We start from the raw sequence: 18777 nt of genomic DNA on the forward strand, positions 1-18777 counted from the left end.
ATGCTTTGGGCCTGGAGGGGCCCCATGGCCAAGACCAGAGGGAGGGATGCGGGGATGGAGGCAGAGGGGTGTGAGGCCACGGGAGCTCTTGCAACCCTTGCCCCAAAACATCCCCCAGCCCCGGAGGGCAAAGCTCTGCTCCGGTCCCCAAACCCTGCCCTGGGGCAAGGGCAGCTCCTGCACCCATGGCCTTGCACTTGGGGGTGGCCACGCTGGAACCCCTCCGCAGGGGCCACATCCAGCCAGGTTGCCCCCCCCAAAACAGCCCGCGCTTGACTTTTTGTTATTGCACAACACTCAGTGATTTCCCCAGGCCACAGCGAGCCCCAGCATCTCGTACCAGGACGATTTGGGGGCTCCCTGTGCGGGGACGTGGCGGGATCGGAGCGAGTGCACCTGGGGCTGATGAAACACCTCATCTGGAGAGACATGGGTGACGTGGCGCAGCCGGGGGGGTCCCGCCTGCCCTCCCCGCGGCAGCTGCAGCCACCCTAACAGCCGCCGTTCCTGGAGGCAGCAGGGCTGAAACTCGAAAGCAAGAGCTGGGGCTGAGAATAGCCCCAGTCCAGGCTGGGGGGAGCGGGGGCAGAGCCAGACCCCGCTGGGGTGGCCGTGGGAGGACAGCGCGAGTTCCCCCGCTTTGGCTCTACGGCTGTGCCAAGCTTGGGCAATACGAGACGGCCTCTGCCCTGCCTGAGCCGGGGGGGTGCAGCCCCCGAGCACCCAGGGTGGCAGCTGGTGGCTCTGCACCCCATCCCACTCACGTAGCCGCCGTCTCCAAAGGGTTTGGGGTAAGGTTGTGCAGAGCCCAGGCTGTGCCACGCCAGCCCTGGCCTCCCCCGGCCCCCCGCAGCCGGCACCGCCGCGCAGCTGTGCGGCCGCGGGGCATCCCCCAGCTAAATTTACTCTTTGCCCGCCACAATCTCCAATCAGAAACTCGAAGGGGGAGCCAAAAAAAGGAAGCAAAACCGTCTCCAGTGGGTGCTGACGTGTGAAGGCGAGCGGGTGCCACGCAGACGAGCCCCGAGTTGGCTCAGCCCTGAGATGGCTGCTGGCTCTTTGCTGTGGCAACTTTGCCCCTGCCTCACCAGGCTGTCACCTCACGGGGCCGTCAGCCACCGCAGCAGGGGGACAGGTCTTGGGGGAGCCTGAAGCTGCCCAAAATCGGCAGGGTGGGTGGGTGGTGGGGACCAGGGACCCACTGGGGGCTGGTGCAGCTGCATGCCCATGCCAGGGTGCGTGTCCCCAGCCTGGGGTCACCCCTCCTGTCTCCTGGAGGGTCCCTGGCAGGGCCATTTCCAGTGGGGTCTCGCCCAGCAGAGTGGTCGCTGCCCCAGTGTGGGGTGTCCCAGCTGCTGCATGTGCACACACATGCACACACCTGCAAACGTGTGCACGCACACACAGTTGCACATGTACGCACAAACACACACACACTCATGCACACACACCCCCCCCCCGTGATCCCAGTGCATCCAGGCCCCCACACACATGGGGTTCGGGGCCAGGGCTGACCCTGATACTGCGCAGCTCATGGCCTTGTCCCCCTGTGCCGCTGCCACAGGGGGACCAGGCCGGGGCCTCCTGCTGCCACCCCACTACCGGGTCACCCCAAATCCTCTCTCATTAACTGAATTAAAATAATCAGTCTCTGCCTCCTGCCAGGCAGCCCCTTAGCTGGGCTTATCCATCAGTCCAACCTGCCATGAGATGCACGGGGCAGCCTCCAGACTCCCACAATATGGGGCAGATATCCCCAAATCTGGGAAATAAAATGTAGGTTATGAATGAATAAAATGTGGGTTATAAATTATAAAATACAGGTTCTGAATTATAAAATACTATGAAACACCCCCCGGGCAGCCCCGGGTCAAAGCCCCAGCTGGGGACAGCTACAGAGCCCAAAGCAATTTATCACCCTGCAGTTGAAACGGAATTAAACGAAATAAATAAATGTTTGAGGCTGGCGTGGTCGAAAACACGACCTGAGCAACCAAGCCCACTTGCGAAGAGGAGAACATTTGCATAGCTCTGTCAAAACAGCAACCGCCGGGGCACGCAGCTGGCAGCCGGCAGGAAGGCACCGGGAGGGGCAGCCGGACCCTCGCTGGGGTTTTATTTCTTTGTGTATTAAACCCTAGCCACAGCCTGGGGAGAGGTAAACAGCCCCAAAGATAAACGCTCAGGCTTGTAAACAGGTTGTAAACAAGCTGAACCGACTCAAAAATAAACACCTTTCAGCTGCTTCAAAATATTTATCATCTCAAGTTTAGCGTGATAATAAAATAAACCTCCCAGCAGAGCTTCAGCCCTGGTCTGGGGACCAAGCAAACCCTTGTTTTCTGCTCACGCTGGGTGTAAGCGCCGCCTCTCCGCAGGCAGGTGTGCTGATGGAGAGGTTTTATCACAGGGCTGGTACTGACCGTCTGGGCAAATATGGTCGTTAAGTTTCAGCCCTTCTTAGGACTCCCAAGATGGGGTTTTTTAGCTTAACGTTAAGCAATTTCTAGGTAGGGAACGTTGGTGGCAGGGTGACGGCAAGGCGGTGGCAGTGGTGGCTGATGGGTGTGGTGGGGGCGGCTGCCGCGGTCCCCGCTGGGTTCGGGAGGGAACCGTGGGGTTTGGCTGAACTGGCTAGGGAGGAATTTAAGCCAAATTTGGTTTTCTCCCCCTCCACGGCCTGCGGGGATGAGCGGTGCCAGTGGCACGGCTTTTGTAGTCAGCACGGCGGGGACTGGAGGGGAATGCGGGGTGCACCCCAGGGCCGGGTGCTGCACCCCGGCCAGTGCCACCCTTACCAGCTGCCTTCCTGCCCCGAGCAAATACCGCCAGCCCCAGCCACAGCAGAGCCACGGCCTTTCCCCTTCCCCTGCAGCCCCGGCAGGGGAACAGTGTTGGGTTTAAGCATGTCTGCCATGTTTTTGGGCACTTTTGGCCAGGCACCCTGGGCCGGCCATGGGCAGGGGGGTGCTGACACGCATCGCCGGCCCCCCCAGCTGAGCTGGTGCTCTCCCCCCGCAGCTGTGCCGACCGCAGCCCCGCTGCTCGGGAACAGCCTTCGCTAAAATTACAGCCTGGCCGAAAACAAAAGCCCGCTTTAGCCAAACACCACCTGGGAGCCAGGAATAGCCCCGGCCCCAGCACGCACTGCTTCCTCGGCACAAACTTTCCAGCACGTGGCACCCAGAGCATTGCTGTCCGACTGTGCCGCCGGCAGGGCGGGAGGCAGAGAAAGCCATTTTTTGGCGCCATTTCAGCCATAGCTCTTGGGGCTGGGTTCCAGGACCTTTTCCCAGGCAGCCAGAGGAGCTCAATGCTCCTGGTGGGAGGCACAGCACCTCCCCGTATTTGGGGTCCCAGCAGGCTGTGCAGTGTGGACCGAGCCCTCGGGATGGTGTTGCCGTCCAGCTGTACCAAGGGCTTCAGTTGCCAGACCCTGCCTAGTGCCACCACCTCCCTCTGCCAGGGGCACCGCAGCCGGCAGGGATGGCCCCCCCTGGGGATGGGGTCCCTGAGCACAGGGGTGTCTGCTCCCAGAGCTCCTGCCAGCTGTTTTGGCCCCCACTGTCTTTGGAGAGGTGCAACCCCAAGCCCTCAGGGTCCAACCCAGCTACCTGGGTGCCCCTCATGCCCCAGCCTGCTACTGGGGCAGACTGGGGGGGCTGCAGCCATTTGGGGCCCGCTGTGGCTTAGCAGACCCTGCCGTGCTCAGCGGCTGAACCTGCTGCTGTCGGCATTCAGGCCTGTGACCACCCCAAGCCAGCCCTGGGTGCAGCCATGAGGCAGTCCTGAGGCAGCCACCCCACAGTCTGCGGGTGCGAGGGGCTGGGCTGCACAGCAGGACGTGGGGGGACAGGGGCAGAGGGGGCATGGTGGGACACGGAGGGGCATGGGGGAACAGAAAGCATGGAGGGCACGGGTGGAACATGGGGGGACAAGGGGCACAGGGGCACAGTGGGACACAGGGGGAAACAGAGGGGGGATTGGGGGGATGTTGAGTGGGGGCACAGGGAGCACGAGGACACGAGGGGACAGGGGTACGGGGACATGGGGGCACAGGGGCATGAAGACATGGGGGCATAGGGAGCACGAGGACATGGGGGCACAGGAGCACGAGGACATGGGGGACAGGGGCACAAGGACACAGGGGACAGGGAGCACGAGGACAGGGGGGACAGGGGCACGAGGACGGGGGGACAGGGGCATGAAGACATGGGGGCACAGGGAGCACGAGGACATGGGGGACAGGGGCACGAGGAGAGGGCGGACAGGGGCATGAAGACATGGGGGCACAGGGAGAAAAAGGACATGGGGGACAGGGAGCACAAGGACAGGGGCGACAGGGGCACGAGGACAGGGGGACAGCGGCACTGGGGACAGGGGCGAGAGGGGCACAAGGACAGGGGGACAGCGGCACTGGGGACAGGAGCGACAGGGGCACAAGGAGAGGGGACAGCGGCACTGGGGACAGGGGCGACAGGGGCACGAGGACAGGGGGACAGCAGCACTGAGGACAGGGGGAACAGCGGCACGAGGACAGGGGGACAGCGGCACTGGGGACAGGGGGAACAGGGGCACGAGGACAGGGGACAGCGGCACTGGGGACAGGGGGGACAGGGGCACGAGGACAGGGGACAGCGGCACTGGGGACAGGGGGAACAGCAGCACGAGGACAGGGGACAGCGGCACTGGGGACAGGGGGGACAGGGGCACGAGGACAGGGGACAGCGGCTCTGGGGACAGGGGCGACAGGGGCACGAGGACAGGGGACAGCGGCACTGGGGACAGGGGGAACAGGGGCACGAGGACAGGGGACAGCGGCACTGGGGACAGGGGGGACGGGCACAAGAACGGGGGGACAGGGGCATGAAGACATGGGGGCACAGGGAGCACGAGGACAGGGGGACAGGGGCATGAAGACATGGGGGCGTAGGGAGCATGAGGACAGGGGGACAGGGGCACGAGGACAGGGGACAGCGGCTCTGGGGACAGGGGCGACAGGGGCACAAGAACAGGGGGTACAGGGGCATGAAGACATGGGGGCACAGGGAGAACAAGGACATGGGGGACAGGGAGCACAAGGACAGGGGCGACAGGGGCACGAGGCCAGGGGGACAGCGGCACTGGGGACAGGGGCGACAGGGGCACGAGGACAGGGGACAGCGGCACTGGGGACAGGGGCGACAGGGGCACGAGGACAGGGGACAGCGGCACTGGGGACAGGGGCGACAGGGGCACGAGGACAGGGGACAGTGGCACTGGGGACAGGGGGGACAGGGGCACGATGACAGGGGGACAGCGGCACTGGGGACAGGAGGAACAGGGGCACGAGGACAGAGGACAGCGGCACTGGGGAGAGGGGCGACAGGGGCACAAGGACAGGGGGACAGTGGCACTGGGGACGGGGGGACAGGGGCATGAGGATGGGGACAGTGGCACTGGGGACAGGGGGGACAGGGGCACGAGGACAGGGGGACAGCGGCACTGGGGACAGGGGGAACAGGGGCACGAGGACAGGGGACAGCGGCTCTGGGGACGGGGGGACAGGGGCACAAGAACAGGGGGGACAGGGGCATGAAGACATGGGGCACAGGGAGCACGAGGACAGGGGGACAGGGGCACGAGGACAGGGGACAGCGGCACTGGGGACAGGGGCACGAGGACAGGGGACAGCGGCACTGGGGACAGGAGGAACAGGGGCACGAGGACAGGGGACAGCGGCACTGGGGACAGGAGGAACAGGGGCACGAGGACAGGGGACAGCGGCTCTGGGGACAGGGGGAACAGGGGCACGAGGACAGGGGGACAGCGGCACTGGGGACAGGGGGAACAGGGGCACGAGGACAGGGGACAGCGGCACTGGGGAGAGGGGCGACAGGGGCACGAGGACAGGGGGACAGCGGCACTGGGGACAGGGGGAACAGGGGCACGAGGACAGGGGACAGCAGCACTGGGGACAGGGGGAACAGGGGCACGAGGACAGGGGACAGCAGCACTGGGGACAGGGGGGACAGGGGCACGAGGACAGGGGACAGCGGCACTGGGGACAGGGGGAACAGGGGCACGAGGACAGGGGACAGCGGCTCTGGGGACAGGGGGAACAGGGGCACGAGGACAGGGGACAGCGGCACTGGGGACAGGGGGGACAGGGGCACGAGGACAGGGGACAGCGGCACTGGGGACAGGGGGAACAGGGGCACGAGGACAGGGGACAGCGGCACTGGGGACAGGGGGAACAGGGGCACGAGGACAGGGGACAGCGGCACTGGGGACAGGGGGAACAGGGGCACGAGGACAGGGGACAGCGGCACTGGGGAGAGGGGCGACAGGGGCACGAGGACAGGGGGACAGCGGCTCTGGGGACAGGGGGAACAGGGGCACGAGGACAGGGGACAGCGGCACTGGGGACAGGGGGGACAGGGGCACGAGGACAGGGGACAGCGGCACTGGGGACAAGGGGAACAGGCACAAGAACGGGGGGACAGGGGCATGAAGACATGGGGGCACAGGGAGCACGAGGACAGGGGGACAGGGGCATGAAGACATGGGGGCACAGGGAGCACGAGGACATGGGGGACAGGGGCATGAAGACATGGGGGCACAGGGAGCACGAGGACAGGGGGACAGGGGCACGAGGACAGGGGACAGCGGCTCTGGGGACAGGGGCGACAGGGGCACAAGAACAGGGGGTACAGGGGCATGAAGACATGGGGGCACAGGGAGAACAAGGACATGGGGGACAGGGAGCACAAGGACAGGGGCGACAGGGGCACGAGGCCAGGGGGACAGCGGCACTGGGGACAGGGGCGACAGGGGCACGAGGACAGGGGACAGCGGCACTGGGGACAGGGGCGACAGGGGCACGAGGACAGGGGACAGCGGCACTGGGGACAGGGGCGACAGGGGCACGAGGACAGGGGACAGTGGCACTGGGGACAGGGGGGACAGGGGCACGATGACAGGGGGACAGCGGCACTGGGGACAGGAGGAACAGGGGCACGAGGACAGAGGACAGCGGCACTGGGGAGAGGGGCGACAGGGGCACAAGGACAGGGGGACAGTGGCACTGGGGACGGGGGGACAGGGGCATGAGGATGGGGACAGTGGCACTGGGGACAGGGGGGACAGGGGCACGAGGACAGGGGGACAGCGGCACTGGGGACAGGGGGAACAGGGGCACGAGGACAGGGGACAGCGGCTCTGGGGACGGGGGGACAGGGGCACAAGAACAGGGGGGACAGGGGCATGAAGACATGGGGCACAGGGAGCACGAGGACAGGGGGACAGGGGCACGAGGACAGGGGACAGCGGCACTGGGGACAGGGGCACGAGGACAGGGGACAGCGGCACTGGGGACAGGAGGAACAGGGGCACGAGGACAGGGGACAGCGGCACTGGGGACAGGAGGAACAGGGGCACGAGGACAGGGGACAGCGGCTCTGGGGACAGGGGGAACAGGGGCACGAGGACAGGGGGACAGCGGCACTGGGGACAGGGGGAACAGGGGCACGAGGACAGGGGACAGCGGCACTGGGGAGAGGGGCGACAGGGGCACGAGGACAGGGGGACAGCGGCACTGGGGACAGGGGGAACAGGGGCACGAGGACAGGGGACAGCAGCACTGGGGACAGGGGGAACAGGGGCACGAGGACAGGGGACAGCAGCACTGGGGACAGGGGGGACAGGGGCACGAGGACAGGGGACAGCGGCACTGGGGACAGGGGGAACAGGGGCACGAGGACAGGGGACAGCGGCTCTGGGGACAGGGGGAACAGGGGCACGAGGACAGGGGACAGCGGCACTGGGGACAGGGGGGACAGGGGCACGAGGACAGGGGACAGCGGCACTGGGGACAGGGGGAACAGGGGCACGAGGACAGGGGACAGCGGCACTGGGGACAGGGGGAACAGGGGCACGAGGACAGGGGACAGCGGCACTGGGGACAGGGGGAACAGGGGCACGAGGACAGGGGACAGCGGCACTGGGGAGAGGGGCGACAGGGGCACGAGGACAGGGGGACAGCGGCTCTGGGGACAGGGGGAACAGGGGCACGAGGACAGGGGACAGCGGCACTGGGGACAGGGGGGACAGGGGCACGAGGACAGGGGACAGCGGCACTGGGGACAAGGGGAACAGGCACAAGAACGGGGGGACAGGGGCATGAAGACATGGGGGCACAGGGAGCACGAGGACAGGGGGACAGGGGCATGAAGACATGGGGGCACAGGGAGCACGAGGACATGGGGGACAGGGGCATGAAGACATGGGGGCACAGGGAGCACGAGGACAGGGGGACAGGGGCACGAGGACAGGGGACAGCGGCTCTGGGGACAGGGGCGACAGGGGCACAAGAACAGGGGGTACAGGGGCATGAAGACATGGGGGCACAGGGAGAACAAGGACATGGGGGACAGGGAGCACAAGGACAGGGGCGACAGGGGCACGAGGCCAGGGGGACAGCGGCACTGGGGACAGGGGCGACAGGGGCACGAGGACAGGGGACAGCGGCTCTGGGGACAGGGGGGACAGGAGCACAAGAACAGGGGGGACAGGGGCATGAAGACATGGGGGCACAGGGAGCACGAGGACAGGGGGACAGGGGCATGAAGACATGGGGGCACAGGGAACACGAGGAGAGGGGGACAGGGGCACGAGGACAGGGGACAGCGGCACTGGGGACAGGGGGGACAGGGGCACGAGGACAGGGGACAGCGGCACCGGGGACAGGGGGACAGGGGCACGAGGACAGGGGACAGCGGCACTGGGGACAGGGGGACAGGGGCACGAGGACAGGGGGACAGGGGCACTGGGGACAGGGGACAGCGGCACTGGGGACAGGGGGAACAGGGGCACGAGGACAGGGGACAGCGGCACTGGGGACAGGGGGACAGGGGCACGAGGACAGGGGGAACAGGGGCACGAGGACAGGGGACAGCGGCACTGGGGGCAGGGGGAACAGGGGCACGAGGACAGGGGACAGCGGCACTGGGGACAGGGGGAACAGGGGCACGAGGACAGGGGACAGCGGCACTGGGGACAGGGGGAACAGGGGCACGAGGACAGGGGACAGCGGCACTGGGGACAGGGGGAACAGGGGCACGAGGACAGGGGACAGCGGCACTGGGGACAGGGGGAACAGGGGCACGAGGACAGGGGACAGCGGCACTGGGGACAGGGGGACAGGGGCACGAGGACAGGGGACAGCGGCACTGGGGACAGGGGACAGCGGCTCTGGGGACAGGGGTGCACGGGCGCCCGCAGCCGGTGCCCGCAGCCGGGAGGCGGGCGCCCCCTGGCGGCCACCGCGGCGCTCCAGCAACCGCGCCCTGCCCGGCCCCGCGGCCCCGGCGCCCCCGCGCGGCCCCTGTCCCCCGCGGCGGCGGAGCGGCGCTGGCTGCGGCCCCGGCCCGGGCTGCCCCCTGCCGCTCGCCCGCCGCCTCCTCCTCGTCCCGGCTGCACGGCCCGGGGCGGCACCTGGGCGCGGTGGCAGGCAGGCAAACGCGAGGGGTCTGTGGGGGGACACGCACCGTGCACCCCGATGAAGCGGGGTGGGGGCACGGGGCCAGCCTGAGCCCCCAACACCTGCCGGTTCTCCCCGGCCCTAGCCCCCAGCGCACTAACAAGGTCCTTAACGAAAGGTCAGCACGCGGGCCCGAGCGAGGCTGCCGCTTCCAACCGGCACCAGCCGGAGCCCGGCGGGAATTACTAAGCTGGGCGACGGCCACCTCCATGCCGGCGGCACACGGCAGCCCATGCTCAGCATCCCGCGTGTGCTGCACACCCAACAGCACCGTGGGGCCCGAGCACCGGCTCCGCCCTCTCCAGGACAGGGCAGCTGCTCCGAGACTCCAGACCTGAGCTCCGGGGTGGGTTTATAGAGCCCCAGCACCCACGGGGGTTTGTGAGCACCCCAGCATGGGGATCATAGGCTCTTTAGTTGGACCCCTTCACCCCTGGAGATGCCTCTTCTCTGCTGCGGGCTTCAGAGAGAACCCAAGCCTTGCACCAGGAGGATGCTCAGGCCCCCTGCACCCACGGGTGCTACAGCCACCCCTTTGGCTGGGGGGGCTGGAGCCCTGCGCTGGCAGCTGTTTCACCCCAGAAATGATGAACACTTCAACCCACCCGCTCTGCTCCCAGATGACAACCTGTGCTCTTACACCCATAATTCAGGAGGAGACAGGAACACGCCTGGAGCTTCAGCACATTAATTATGAACCACCCCATTCGCCCGGGCCCTGGCTCTGCCCCTGCCTTGCCAGGCAGCGCAGGATCAGCGCTGGCAGCTGCAGCTATTTCTGCCAGCATAAAATTAGCTCTGTGGAAAGAGCCATCGGTTCCCTGCATCCTGCCCCAGGGCACTGAGGGGTGCTGTGTCCCCCGGGACAGCCCCGTCCCTCCATCAGCCAGCCCCAACCTTGGGGAAAGCAACAGGGCAGTGTCTGCAAGCGCAGGGATTGCAAGGACCCTGAGCCACATGCAGGGCCAGGATTTGGCCCTGGGGATTTATTGCACAGGGAGGAGAGGGGGAGTCTCATACCCGCCTGCGCAGCCATGCGCAGAGCCAGCACCCCCGAGTGCCACCCAGACACGGTCCCCCAGCTCCCTCCCCACTAACCCCACACCCCCCTGCCAAGCACCCTGCCCCAGCAACGCCGAAGGGACACAGAGCCAAAGAGACAGTGACCCGCAGCCACCGGTGAGGACCTCGGCTTTATTCCAGCCCCTCCAGTATCCCCTCCTGGTGGCTCCCACCGCCTGGCTACAGGGACAGCGCAGGGAGGCTCCAGGCTTGCAGAGATTCACCTCTGCAGAGATCCGGGTTTGCAAAATCTTCTCCCAGCTGAGGTCTCGACGTGCTTTTTTTGGTTTTTTTTTTTTTTTTTCCCCATTTACCCATGAACCAGATGTGTTGCCTCCCCGTCACCATTGCAGCGGGGCGATGCTCGTGCGGAGACTGGTGAAAGGCTGGGCCAGACCCTACGGGGTTGGCGAGAAGGGGCCGAGCAGGACCAGGAGGAGCAGGGGGGAGAGGAGCTGGCAGCGGCCCCTGCACGGGGACCCGCCGCTGGCCGTGGCCGCCCTGGAGGCGAAGACCTTCCGGCTGCGGAGGGGCTGCGGCGGGCGGAAGTTGTCGGTCATTTTGAGGAGCATGGGGCCGGTGGCCGGGAAGTGGAGGGTGCTGACGAACGCCCGCAGCTGTGCAGGGGGAGAGGCAGGGGTGGGCAGCCGCTTCGCCGGGCACCCCGAGCCCCCGCCATCTCATGAACCCCCTTTCGTGCCGCTCCGCAGCCAATGGCACAGGACCCATGGCATGGGCCAGCCGGTGTCCTCCTGCCACCCCTCACCGCTCTCCCGAAACCAGACCCAGAGGGTAAGTACATGAACCAGGGCCTTGCAAGGATCGGCTCTTGAGTTTTAAAGGAGCTAATCGTGTTTCACTGCCTGTGCTGGGCACTTAAAGAGCAGCTGGCCCATGACACCCTCAGGGAAATATGTCTACTAAGATACTTGGGCAGCAGGGAACTCCATCCATCCATCCATCCATCCATCCATCCATCCATCCATCCATCCATCCATCCATCCATCTATCTATCCATCCATCCATCCATCCATCCATCCATCCATCTATCTATCCATCCATCCATCCATCCATCCATCCATCCATCCATCCATCCATCCATCCATTCACCTCCTTGGAGCCTCTTCTAAGCGCCAATGGATTCACTCCCATTTCGCTTTCTGAATACCAGGGCTGGGCGGGTGAGCGCTACGGATGGGATTTCTCCCCGCTGGCAGGTGGCCACAGCTCCGTTACTTAACCCTCATAAAATTAATTGCCAGGTTGCCGGGAGCGTTATTATGGAGATGACTTTCCCTGTGCTCTTGCTTAGGGGTCAGGGAGGGCAAGGAGAGGGGCCACGTGGGGGGTCCAGCCCTTCGGGCACCGGAGCATGGGGCTGCGCACGCCAGTACCTGCTCCCGGCCGATCTCCACCGGCTCCTCGAAGACGGTCCAGACGACGACCTCGCTGCAGTCGGGGGTGGTGAGGGAGCCCTGGTAGCGGTAATACCCAGAGAGCCGGCCAGCACGCGGCAGCAGGGTGCTCAGCCGGAAGGTGGAGGCCAAATCCACAGAGTCCCCTGCGGGGCGAGACATAGGCGCTCAGCCCATCCCGTGCCGGGGACATGGCGGGGACAGCAGGGCCACCCCCATCAGTTTCCCTTCAGCCCCACGGACTGACAGGTCCCCCCCCCCAACCCGCTGGGGCGCATCCCTGCCCTCCCGCACCAGAGTCTCTCCCCTTTCCGTCCCTGCCCCGTCGAGGAGGCGACTCACCAGCGTGGGAGACGTTCCTCAGCCCTGCCACGATGGTGTTGTAGTTGGTGTTAGGGGTTTCGGAGACCTGCGGAGGGGGAGAGTAAGTGGCTGGGACAGGGTTAGAGCTGGGTCATCCTGCATTGCCGAGCATCCGTGGGCAGAGCCGGCCCCGGCCCCCCGTCCCTGCAGAGCAGTGGTGGGGATGGGTGAGCTCCAGCCAGCACCCCCTTGCACTAAGTCGGTGGGGGGGTCATGGCACCTTTCCCCACTGAGGTTCCCCAGCACCTCCTGGCCTTGACCCAGCCTTCCTGCCCCTTCTCGCTCCCTCGGGGCAGCCGTACAATGCTCCCCCAGCCGCACCGCGAGCAGCCTGTTCCCAGGGGGTCCCCTCCCACCGGCAGCGTGAGCCCCCGCAGACCCACCTGGAAGAAGAAGCCGAGGACGGCCAGCCCGTTGGGATGCCCCTTGGCCTCTGCCAGCGTCCGGTACTTGACATTGATGTGGACGATGTGCAGCTGGGAAAAGCATGGAGGAGCCAAGCGTGGGCAACCGCCACCAGCCGACCCCCTGGCAGCGGGGCACTCACCCACGGATCTCCCCGGCCAGCCTGGGACGGCCAGATGTTGAGCTAACCACCCCCAGAAAAGCCCCCCCCCCGGTCCCATGGGCGCTTCTGTGGCGCAGCCGCTCGGAGGATCAAAGCACCCCAATGAAGCGAGCATCCTTTGAAGGGAGTGGGGAAAGGGGGCCAGCGGTCCCGGGGCACCCACCAGCCGCAATACATAAATTTTGCTCTCCTCTGGTGGATAATTAATATTTTAGAGGCGCAGAGCCTCTTTCACCCAGAAGGATCCCGACGCACTTGGCACAGCACAATCCCGCACGTTCTTGCTTGCATACACTGACAGCGTGCGGTCCCGGCGGGGCGCAGAGCCCTCCAAACCCTGCTGAGTGCCTCCGACGAGGCAGCTTGGCCCACGCACGGTAAAGAAAAACCTTGCGTCTCACGTCAGCTGCTTTTTAAGCACCCAGGAGCCCTGTGCAGTGGCTGTCCGTATCCCACCATCAGCGTCACTGAGCCCGGTCACGTCGCTGCGTGGCAGCCTTGGGACGCACCACCATCACACCTTCCCATCACGCCAAGGACTTGGACCACCCAGAGAGCGCGATGGGTGCTTTTTCTCACCTACCTCCATGGGGAGCTGGTGCCCATCGAGGGTGTGCTCGGAGCCGTTCCCGGCTGGGCTGCCCCAATGGAAGTGGAGTTGCAGAGCGCGGTACCTGCCGGGGAGGCCCCCGCCGCTGATGGTGATGTGCTCAGAGGCCAACTCGCTCGCCAGGCTCAGCATCACTGCAAGGGCAGCGGGACGGAGTAAGGATGGGGGTAAGGGTAGGGGTTAGGATGGGGGACAGCCCTGGCACATCTGGGCTTGTCCTCCCCAGGCTTCATCCCAGCACTAACACAACCCGGGACCCTGCAGCTTGAGGGCAGAGAGCACCCAGGAGTGGTGGTGGAGCTGAACCCCGGCTAGGACAGTGCCTGGGGAGCCAGGGCAGGGGAGGGTGCCCGGCCGCAGCACGCACCCGTGTGCCCGTCGTTAGCCAGCCTCCACTTGCCCGGGGGGGCCTGGTCGTAGCCCTCGAAGAGGATGTCCCCAAGGCCACCGTCCCGCTGCAGCCGGCGCCTGTCGATGTTCACGGGGGACTGCTTGTCACCGCCGCACGTGGCTTTCAGCTCCTTCCAGTGGCTGGGGCCTGCAGAGGAGGAGCAGGGGCACCACGGGCAGCCACCGAGCCACTGCTGTCCCCAGGCGGGACATGAGACCAAGGGTGGCTCGGTCCCCAGCCAGCCCTGCTGTCCCTGCCAGCCCCGCCATGCTCGCCTGCGTCCCACGGGAGCTGCCCTTCTGCCCAGCCAACCTTCCTCCCTATTGATAAGCGGGGGCTTATTGCAGCCTCATCCATAATTCAGCAGGATTTCCTCGTGGGGCCAGGGGCTATATTTAGCCCAGCAGCAGCGTCCGTCCCTCCACACCGCCGCTGGTGAAGGGCAGGCTTTTCTCCCAGCCCCTTCTGCCTGTCCCTGTAAGCAAACCCCCCCCTGCGGGGCTGCGCCGGCCGCCGTCCCCCGCCATGGCCCTTGGGTTGGGGCTCACGCCGGGGCTGGGCAGGGGGTTGCTCTACGCAGAGGGAGCAAACTACCCCATACAGCGCCCGCGAGGGAAGGAGACTGAGAAGGGGGGGATGGAGGACTTAAGGTCCATTCACAGAACATGCGGTTTGGGTTTTACCACGTTTTAGCCTACCCACGCTGGTTTTGTCCAGTTGTGGGAGGTGACAGCGCATCCTGGCCACATAACTCGTCCTGGGGCAAATCCCACAGGGGGTCCAGCATGACCGCACGATGCCCGTCGGCAGCTGCCAGGGTGGGGGGTCACCGTGGCAGGACCTGGGCAAGGATGCAGCAGCACCAGCAGCCGGCTGGACCCGCTGCAAACCCACCGTGCTGCCTGGGGGCCGTGAGCAGGGGTCCCCACAGCTGCCACCATGGCCAGACCACACACCCCGTACGTGGCTCACTGTCCCCATCACCCCGGCATCATTTCTTCTTGCAACACTCGTTGCTGTCCACAGCAGTCGGACGTAGCTGGCCACCCTGCTGGTCACTGCTCCAATGTGGCTGCCGTGACACCCTGCTCCTTTGCCTGGTGGCCCCGGGCAGCCTGAGCTGCAGGTGCCCAGGGTGGAGGTGTCGGCACTGGGCACTGTCGGCGGCTGGGCTGCAGTCCCGTCGGGGGAATGGGAGCTCCCTTGGCATCTCCAGCCCCGTCCACCCAGGGCACCCGCAGTCCTGGGGGAGCTCAGGACATCCCTCGGTGGGCACCGCTAGCTCTGCTCTGGCACACATGCCAGCTGGGCAGCCCTTGGCTGACCCACACACCGTTACCCCCCGTATCCCCTACAACCAGGGTCTGGGGGGGCCGTTTCCCCATGGCTCAGCTCTCACCTTTCCCTACCTTCCTCTTTGTCTGTGGCAGACAAAACCACAGACACACGCTTACCCCCCGCCCCGGGGCTCAGCCCTGCCTCCTTCCCTTCTCCTCTCGTTACTCCAGGCAGCTTTTTGCCTGGAAACTCCGGGAGCCGCAGTCTGGCCATGCTGCTGCTCCACCAGCTCCCCGGCACGGTGCTGCCGAGTAGCCCCACAAATTATCCGGTGCCTTCATTAAGGGACCGTTCCCTGCGGCCCTGCTGCAGGCGCGTGGCTGGCTCCACGCTGCCCAAGCCGCTTCCCGCTGGCCCCTGCCGAAATCTGCCCTCGCCGCCAGCCTGATGAGGTTAAAGTGCTGGTGCCGCCCAGTGTTGGTCCCGCAGGGACAAGCGGAGTCCAGCGATTCATGGCTGATGTGCCACAGCGGCTGGGCACAGGGCACGTGCACCCAAGAGCTATAAAACAGTTGGGCCGTAACGGCTGATTAAATGCTCGTTGATCCTTAATTAACCTTTTACAAGCTATTTGCATGCTTCCAGACAAAGTGTCCCCAGCCATGCTTGCCCTCCCCGGCGCAGGCAGGTAGGGTTTGCTGCCTGCCCAAACGGAGCCATCCCTCCTTGAGCCAGGCCCCTGTGCCCCATGGCCCCCCCCGATGCCTGCGGCTAGCTGGGGTTGCTAATGGCATATTTTAAATCCAGGCTTTAATTTGCTTCAGGTGAAACGGGGGAGGCTGGTGCTGCCCTGGGAGCACCCGGCCCTGGCTGGGGCAGGGGGCCAGGGCTGAGCTGCTCCGAGGGGCTCAGGCGCTTGTCTCCAGTCTCTACACCTGCACACCTGAAAGTGAAGCTCCTCTAACCATTCCTACCTTGGTGTGACATGGGTGAAATCGCCCTTCTCCAAGCCACGCTCCCCGCTGCAGCCTCGCTGATGCTGCCCAGGGTGCCCTCGGTTGGGGAGGGCACTGTGGGGAGACGTGGGGGTCCGAGCCCCGCACAGCCCCGACACCCCCATCCCGCACATGGCACCACTCACCGCATTTGGGGTCCTGCGAGTTGTAACACCACTGCCCTGCGGGAGAGAGGAGAGCTCAGGGCAGTGGATGGAGACAGGCACCCGCTCCCCAAACCCACCCACAGCCATGCCCGGCCCCCCATCGGCGAGGGCACCCCTCATTGCAGCCGGGGGTCCCGCCGGCGCTCATATTCATCCCAGTTATTCTCGGCGCTGGTGCTTTCACGCGTTCGCACCCTTCCTGCCTCCCCCGGCTGTTCCGCAGGGAAACCTCCCTCGGCATCGCTCTGCTCCACCGCGGCCAAACCTCGCCGCTTGCCGGGCTCCTTCCCCGGCTGCCGCGGGGCCGTCCCCCCCTTACCCACGCTGGGGAGCCAAGGCAGCCCCTCGCCCCACACCGGATGCCTCGCCCACCCCCCAGCAGCCCCGGGAGCCGAGAGGGGGCTGCCGTGGTCCTCCCCTGGTGCTTCCCGTGGCTCCCCACGGGTGGGCTGGCAGCAGAAGGCAGTTGCTGGGGGCTACAGCAGGAAGGGGGTGGCGGTGGGCAGGCCTGCGCCCACGCTGCGGGGACAACAGCTCGCCCCGTCACTCAGGGCCACCTCAGCCAGAGCTGCCGAACTCCCACCAGCGCTGCTGCCTGCGCTCGGGGCGGCTACGGGGGCTGCACGCTCGAAGCCGCCAGGTGCCGGTGCAGCAGATGCAGGGATGCCGAGGGGATGCTGAGGGGATGCTGAGGAAGCCAGAGCCCAGCTCCTGCTGCCTGCACATCCACCCAGGGCCATCAGCTCTGCAATGGGAGCCGGGGAGCGCACCCCTTCCCTCCTCAGCTCCCCGTCCTGCCTCTGGCAGGAGGCACAGAGCAACCCAGTGCTGCCCAGGGCCAGCCTACGCGAGCAGTCCCTGCTGATGGCCAAGGGGCTATGCCAGCGGGCCGGCTGCAGGCAAGCTGAGCCATGCTCTTGCGCCAGCCACGGCCACTCAGACCGGCAGGATGCAGGCAGCCCTGCCTGCCTCCACCTGTGCTGCTCGTGGCCTCAGCCTGCAGCACCGCATCCAAATCCTCGCTACGGTGATGCGGAAGACACCAGCCCCAGAGGAGAGCCGGGAGCGAGATGGTGCAGGACTCAGAGGTCCCCAGGGCAGGGGGGACCTCTGTCCGGGGGGAAGCCGAGCTCCTGGGAGACCTTCGGATCTGCATCCACCAGCCCTTGCCCGACCTCGAGCATCCTCTGGCAGGAGCCAGGGTAGCACTCGCTGCCGCCAGCCTGGCCTGAAAGCAGGTGAGCACCCAGCGCCTCGGCCCCGGGACGGCAGCGCCGGTTTGCTCGGAGGTTTCCTCCTCATTGGTGTTTCCCGGTGATGCAGGTCTGTGGGGCAAATGGGCTGGAGCCCAAGGCCTGAGTGCCTGAACACCCACCCACCCTAAAGGGACCCCGTCCCAGATGCCTCCTGCCAGGACAAACAGCCCTGGGTGGGCTGAGACCTCCCAGAGCCTGGTGGCACAGTGGGGACATCCTCCAGTGGGGAGGAGGATGGTGGGAGGGCAGGCGATGGCTCCTGGGCCAGACCAGGTCCCCCAGTCCCTGCCTCCAGCCCTGCTGGTGTGGCTGCCCCCAGCACCCCGGCCCCACATCACCCCCCCAGCATGTGGGAAAGGGAAGGGAATAAACGGGGCTGGCACATATGCACCCCAGCCCGGCACCCCACGACCCCCTGTCCTCTCCCACCACGGGGACCCCCCGTCCCCTCCGGCCACCTCAGATGCCCAGGAGGAGGGTGGGCAGGCAGAGCTTCTCACCTCCCGCGGCTGCTTGCACGACGAGAGGCAAAGTCAGAAAAGTTATCCCCAGCCCCTGCGTCCCCATGCCGGCGGCAGGGATGGGCAGCAGCGGGCAGGCGGCCCCGCCGCGACGCCCCGTCCTCCTCCGCAGTGCGCCCGGGCAGGCGGCGAGGCTGGGGCGGGAGGCAGCGCTGCCAGCGCCCAGGCAGCCCGGAGAAATCCTCCGCTCCAGCCTGTGCACTGCTGTTAAATATTCATCACAAGGGCTGAGTTTTTAACTCCTCGGCTGCTAGGAGGGAGCGGGGGAGCGGTCCGGCCCCCAGCCAGCCCCTCTGCGCTGTGCCAGGCCCCTGCCCGGGATGCCAGCCCAAGAGCAGGCAGCAGGGACAAGGCAGGGGAGCAGGGGGCTGGCAAAGCCCGGGGGTGCAGCTCCCCTCTAAGGGGCGAGGGGGTGGCCCCCGGGTACCATCCTGCTCTCCATCCCCAAAGTAGGGGTTTGGCAGCATCCTCACTGCACCCCATCCCACCCCCCGCACGGTGCCATGGGGCCACGGATGGGCTTGTGGGGGGCTGTCGGTAGGCAGAAGGGGCTGGGGGCACCAGCTCTGCCCCATTCCCTCCCCACTCTTTGCAGGTACACGCTGTGGGACAGCCTTTGCCACCCCCCACC

The 18777-nt window shown here is 66.2% G+C and overlaps 1 protein-coding gene across 1 annotated transcript; it reads right to left on the minus strand.

Moving 5' to 3' along the window:
* Positions 1 to 10680: 10680 nt before the first annotated feature.
* LOC142089971 (carbonic anhydrase 15-like) lies at positions 10681 to 18326 on the minus strand. Its single transcript, XM_075167109.1, has 8 exons — positions 18126 to 18326; positions 16349 to 16384; positions 13906 to 14076; positions 13512 to 13672; positions 12744 to 12836; positions 12340 to 12406; positions 11977 to 12143; positions 10681 to 11199 (listed from the first exon to the last, which is right to left on the minus strand). The coding sequence occupies exons 1-8, from the start codon at positions 18190 to 18192 to the stop codon at positions 10981 to 10983; spliced, it is 981 nt and encodes a 326-aa protein (XP_075023210.1). The 5' UTR covers positions 18193 to 18326; the 3' UTR covers positions 10681 to 10980.
* Between the last annotated feature and the right edge of the window lie 451 nt (positions 18327 to 18777).

This window comes from Calonectris borealis, chromosome 18, assembly GCF_964195595.1.
Source record: "Calonectris borealis chromosome 18, bCalBor7.hap1.2, whole genome shotgun sequence".
In the NCBI taxonomy this organism is placed as follows: Eukaryota; Metazoa; Chordata; class Aves; order Procellariiformes; family Procellariidae; genus Calonectris; species Calonectris borealis.

What these genes read in the sequence shown, in the direction of transcription:
- LOC142089971 (XM_075167109.1), bottom strand. Translation starts at nt 18,192, where the DNA reads ATGGGGACGCAGGGGCTGGGGATAACTTTTCTGACTTTGCCTCTCGTC. An exon ending in CTCGCAGGACCCCAAATGCG is followed by an intron (nt 14,077 to 16,348) that starts GTGAGTGGTGCC and finishes CCTCCTCTGCAG; the next exon opens with GCCCCAGCCACTGGAAGGAG. An exon ending in GAGGAACGTCTCCCACGCTG is followed by an intron (nt 12,144 to 12,339) that starts GTGAGTCGCCTC and finishes CTCGCCCCGCAG; the next exon opens with GGGACTCTGTGGATTTGGCC.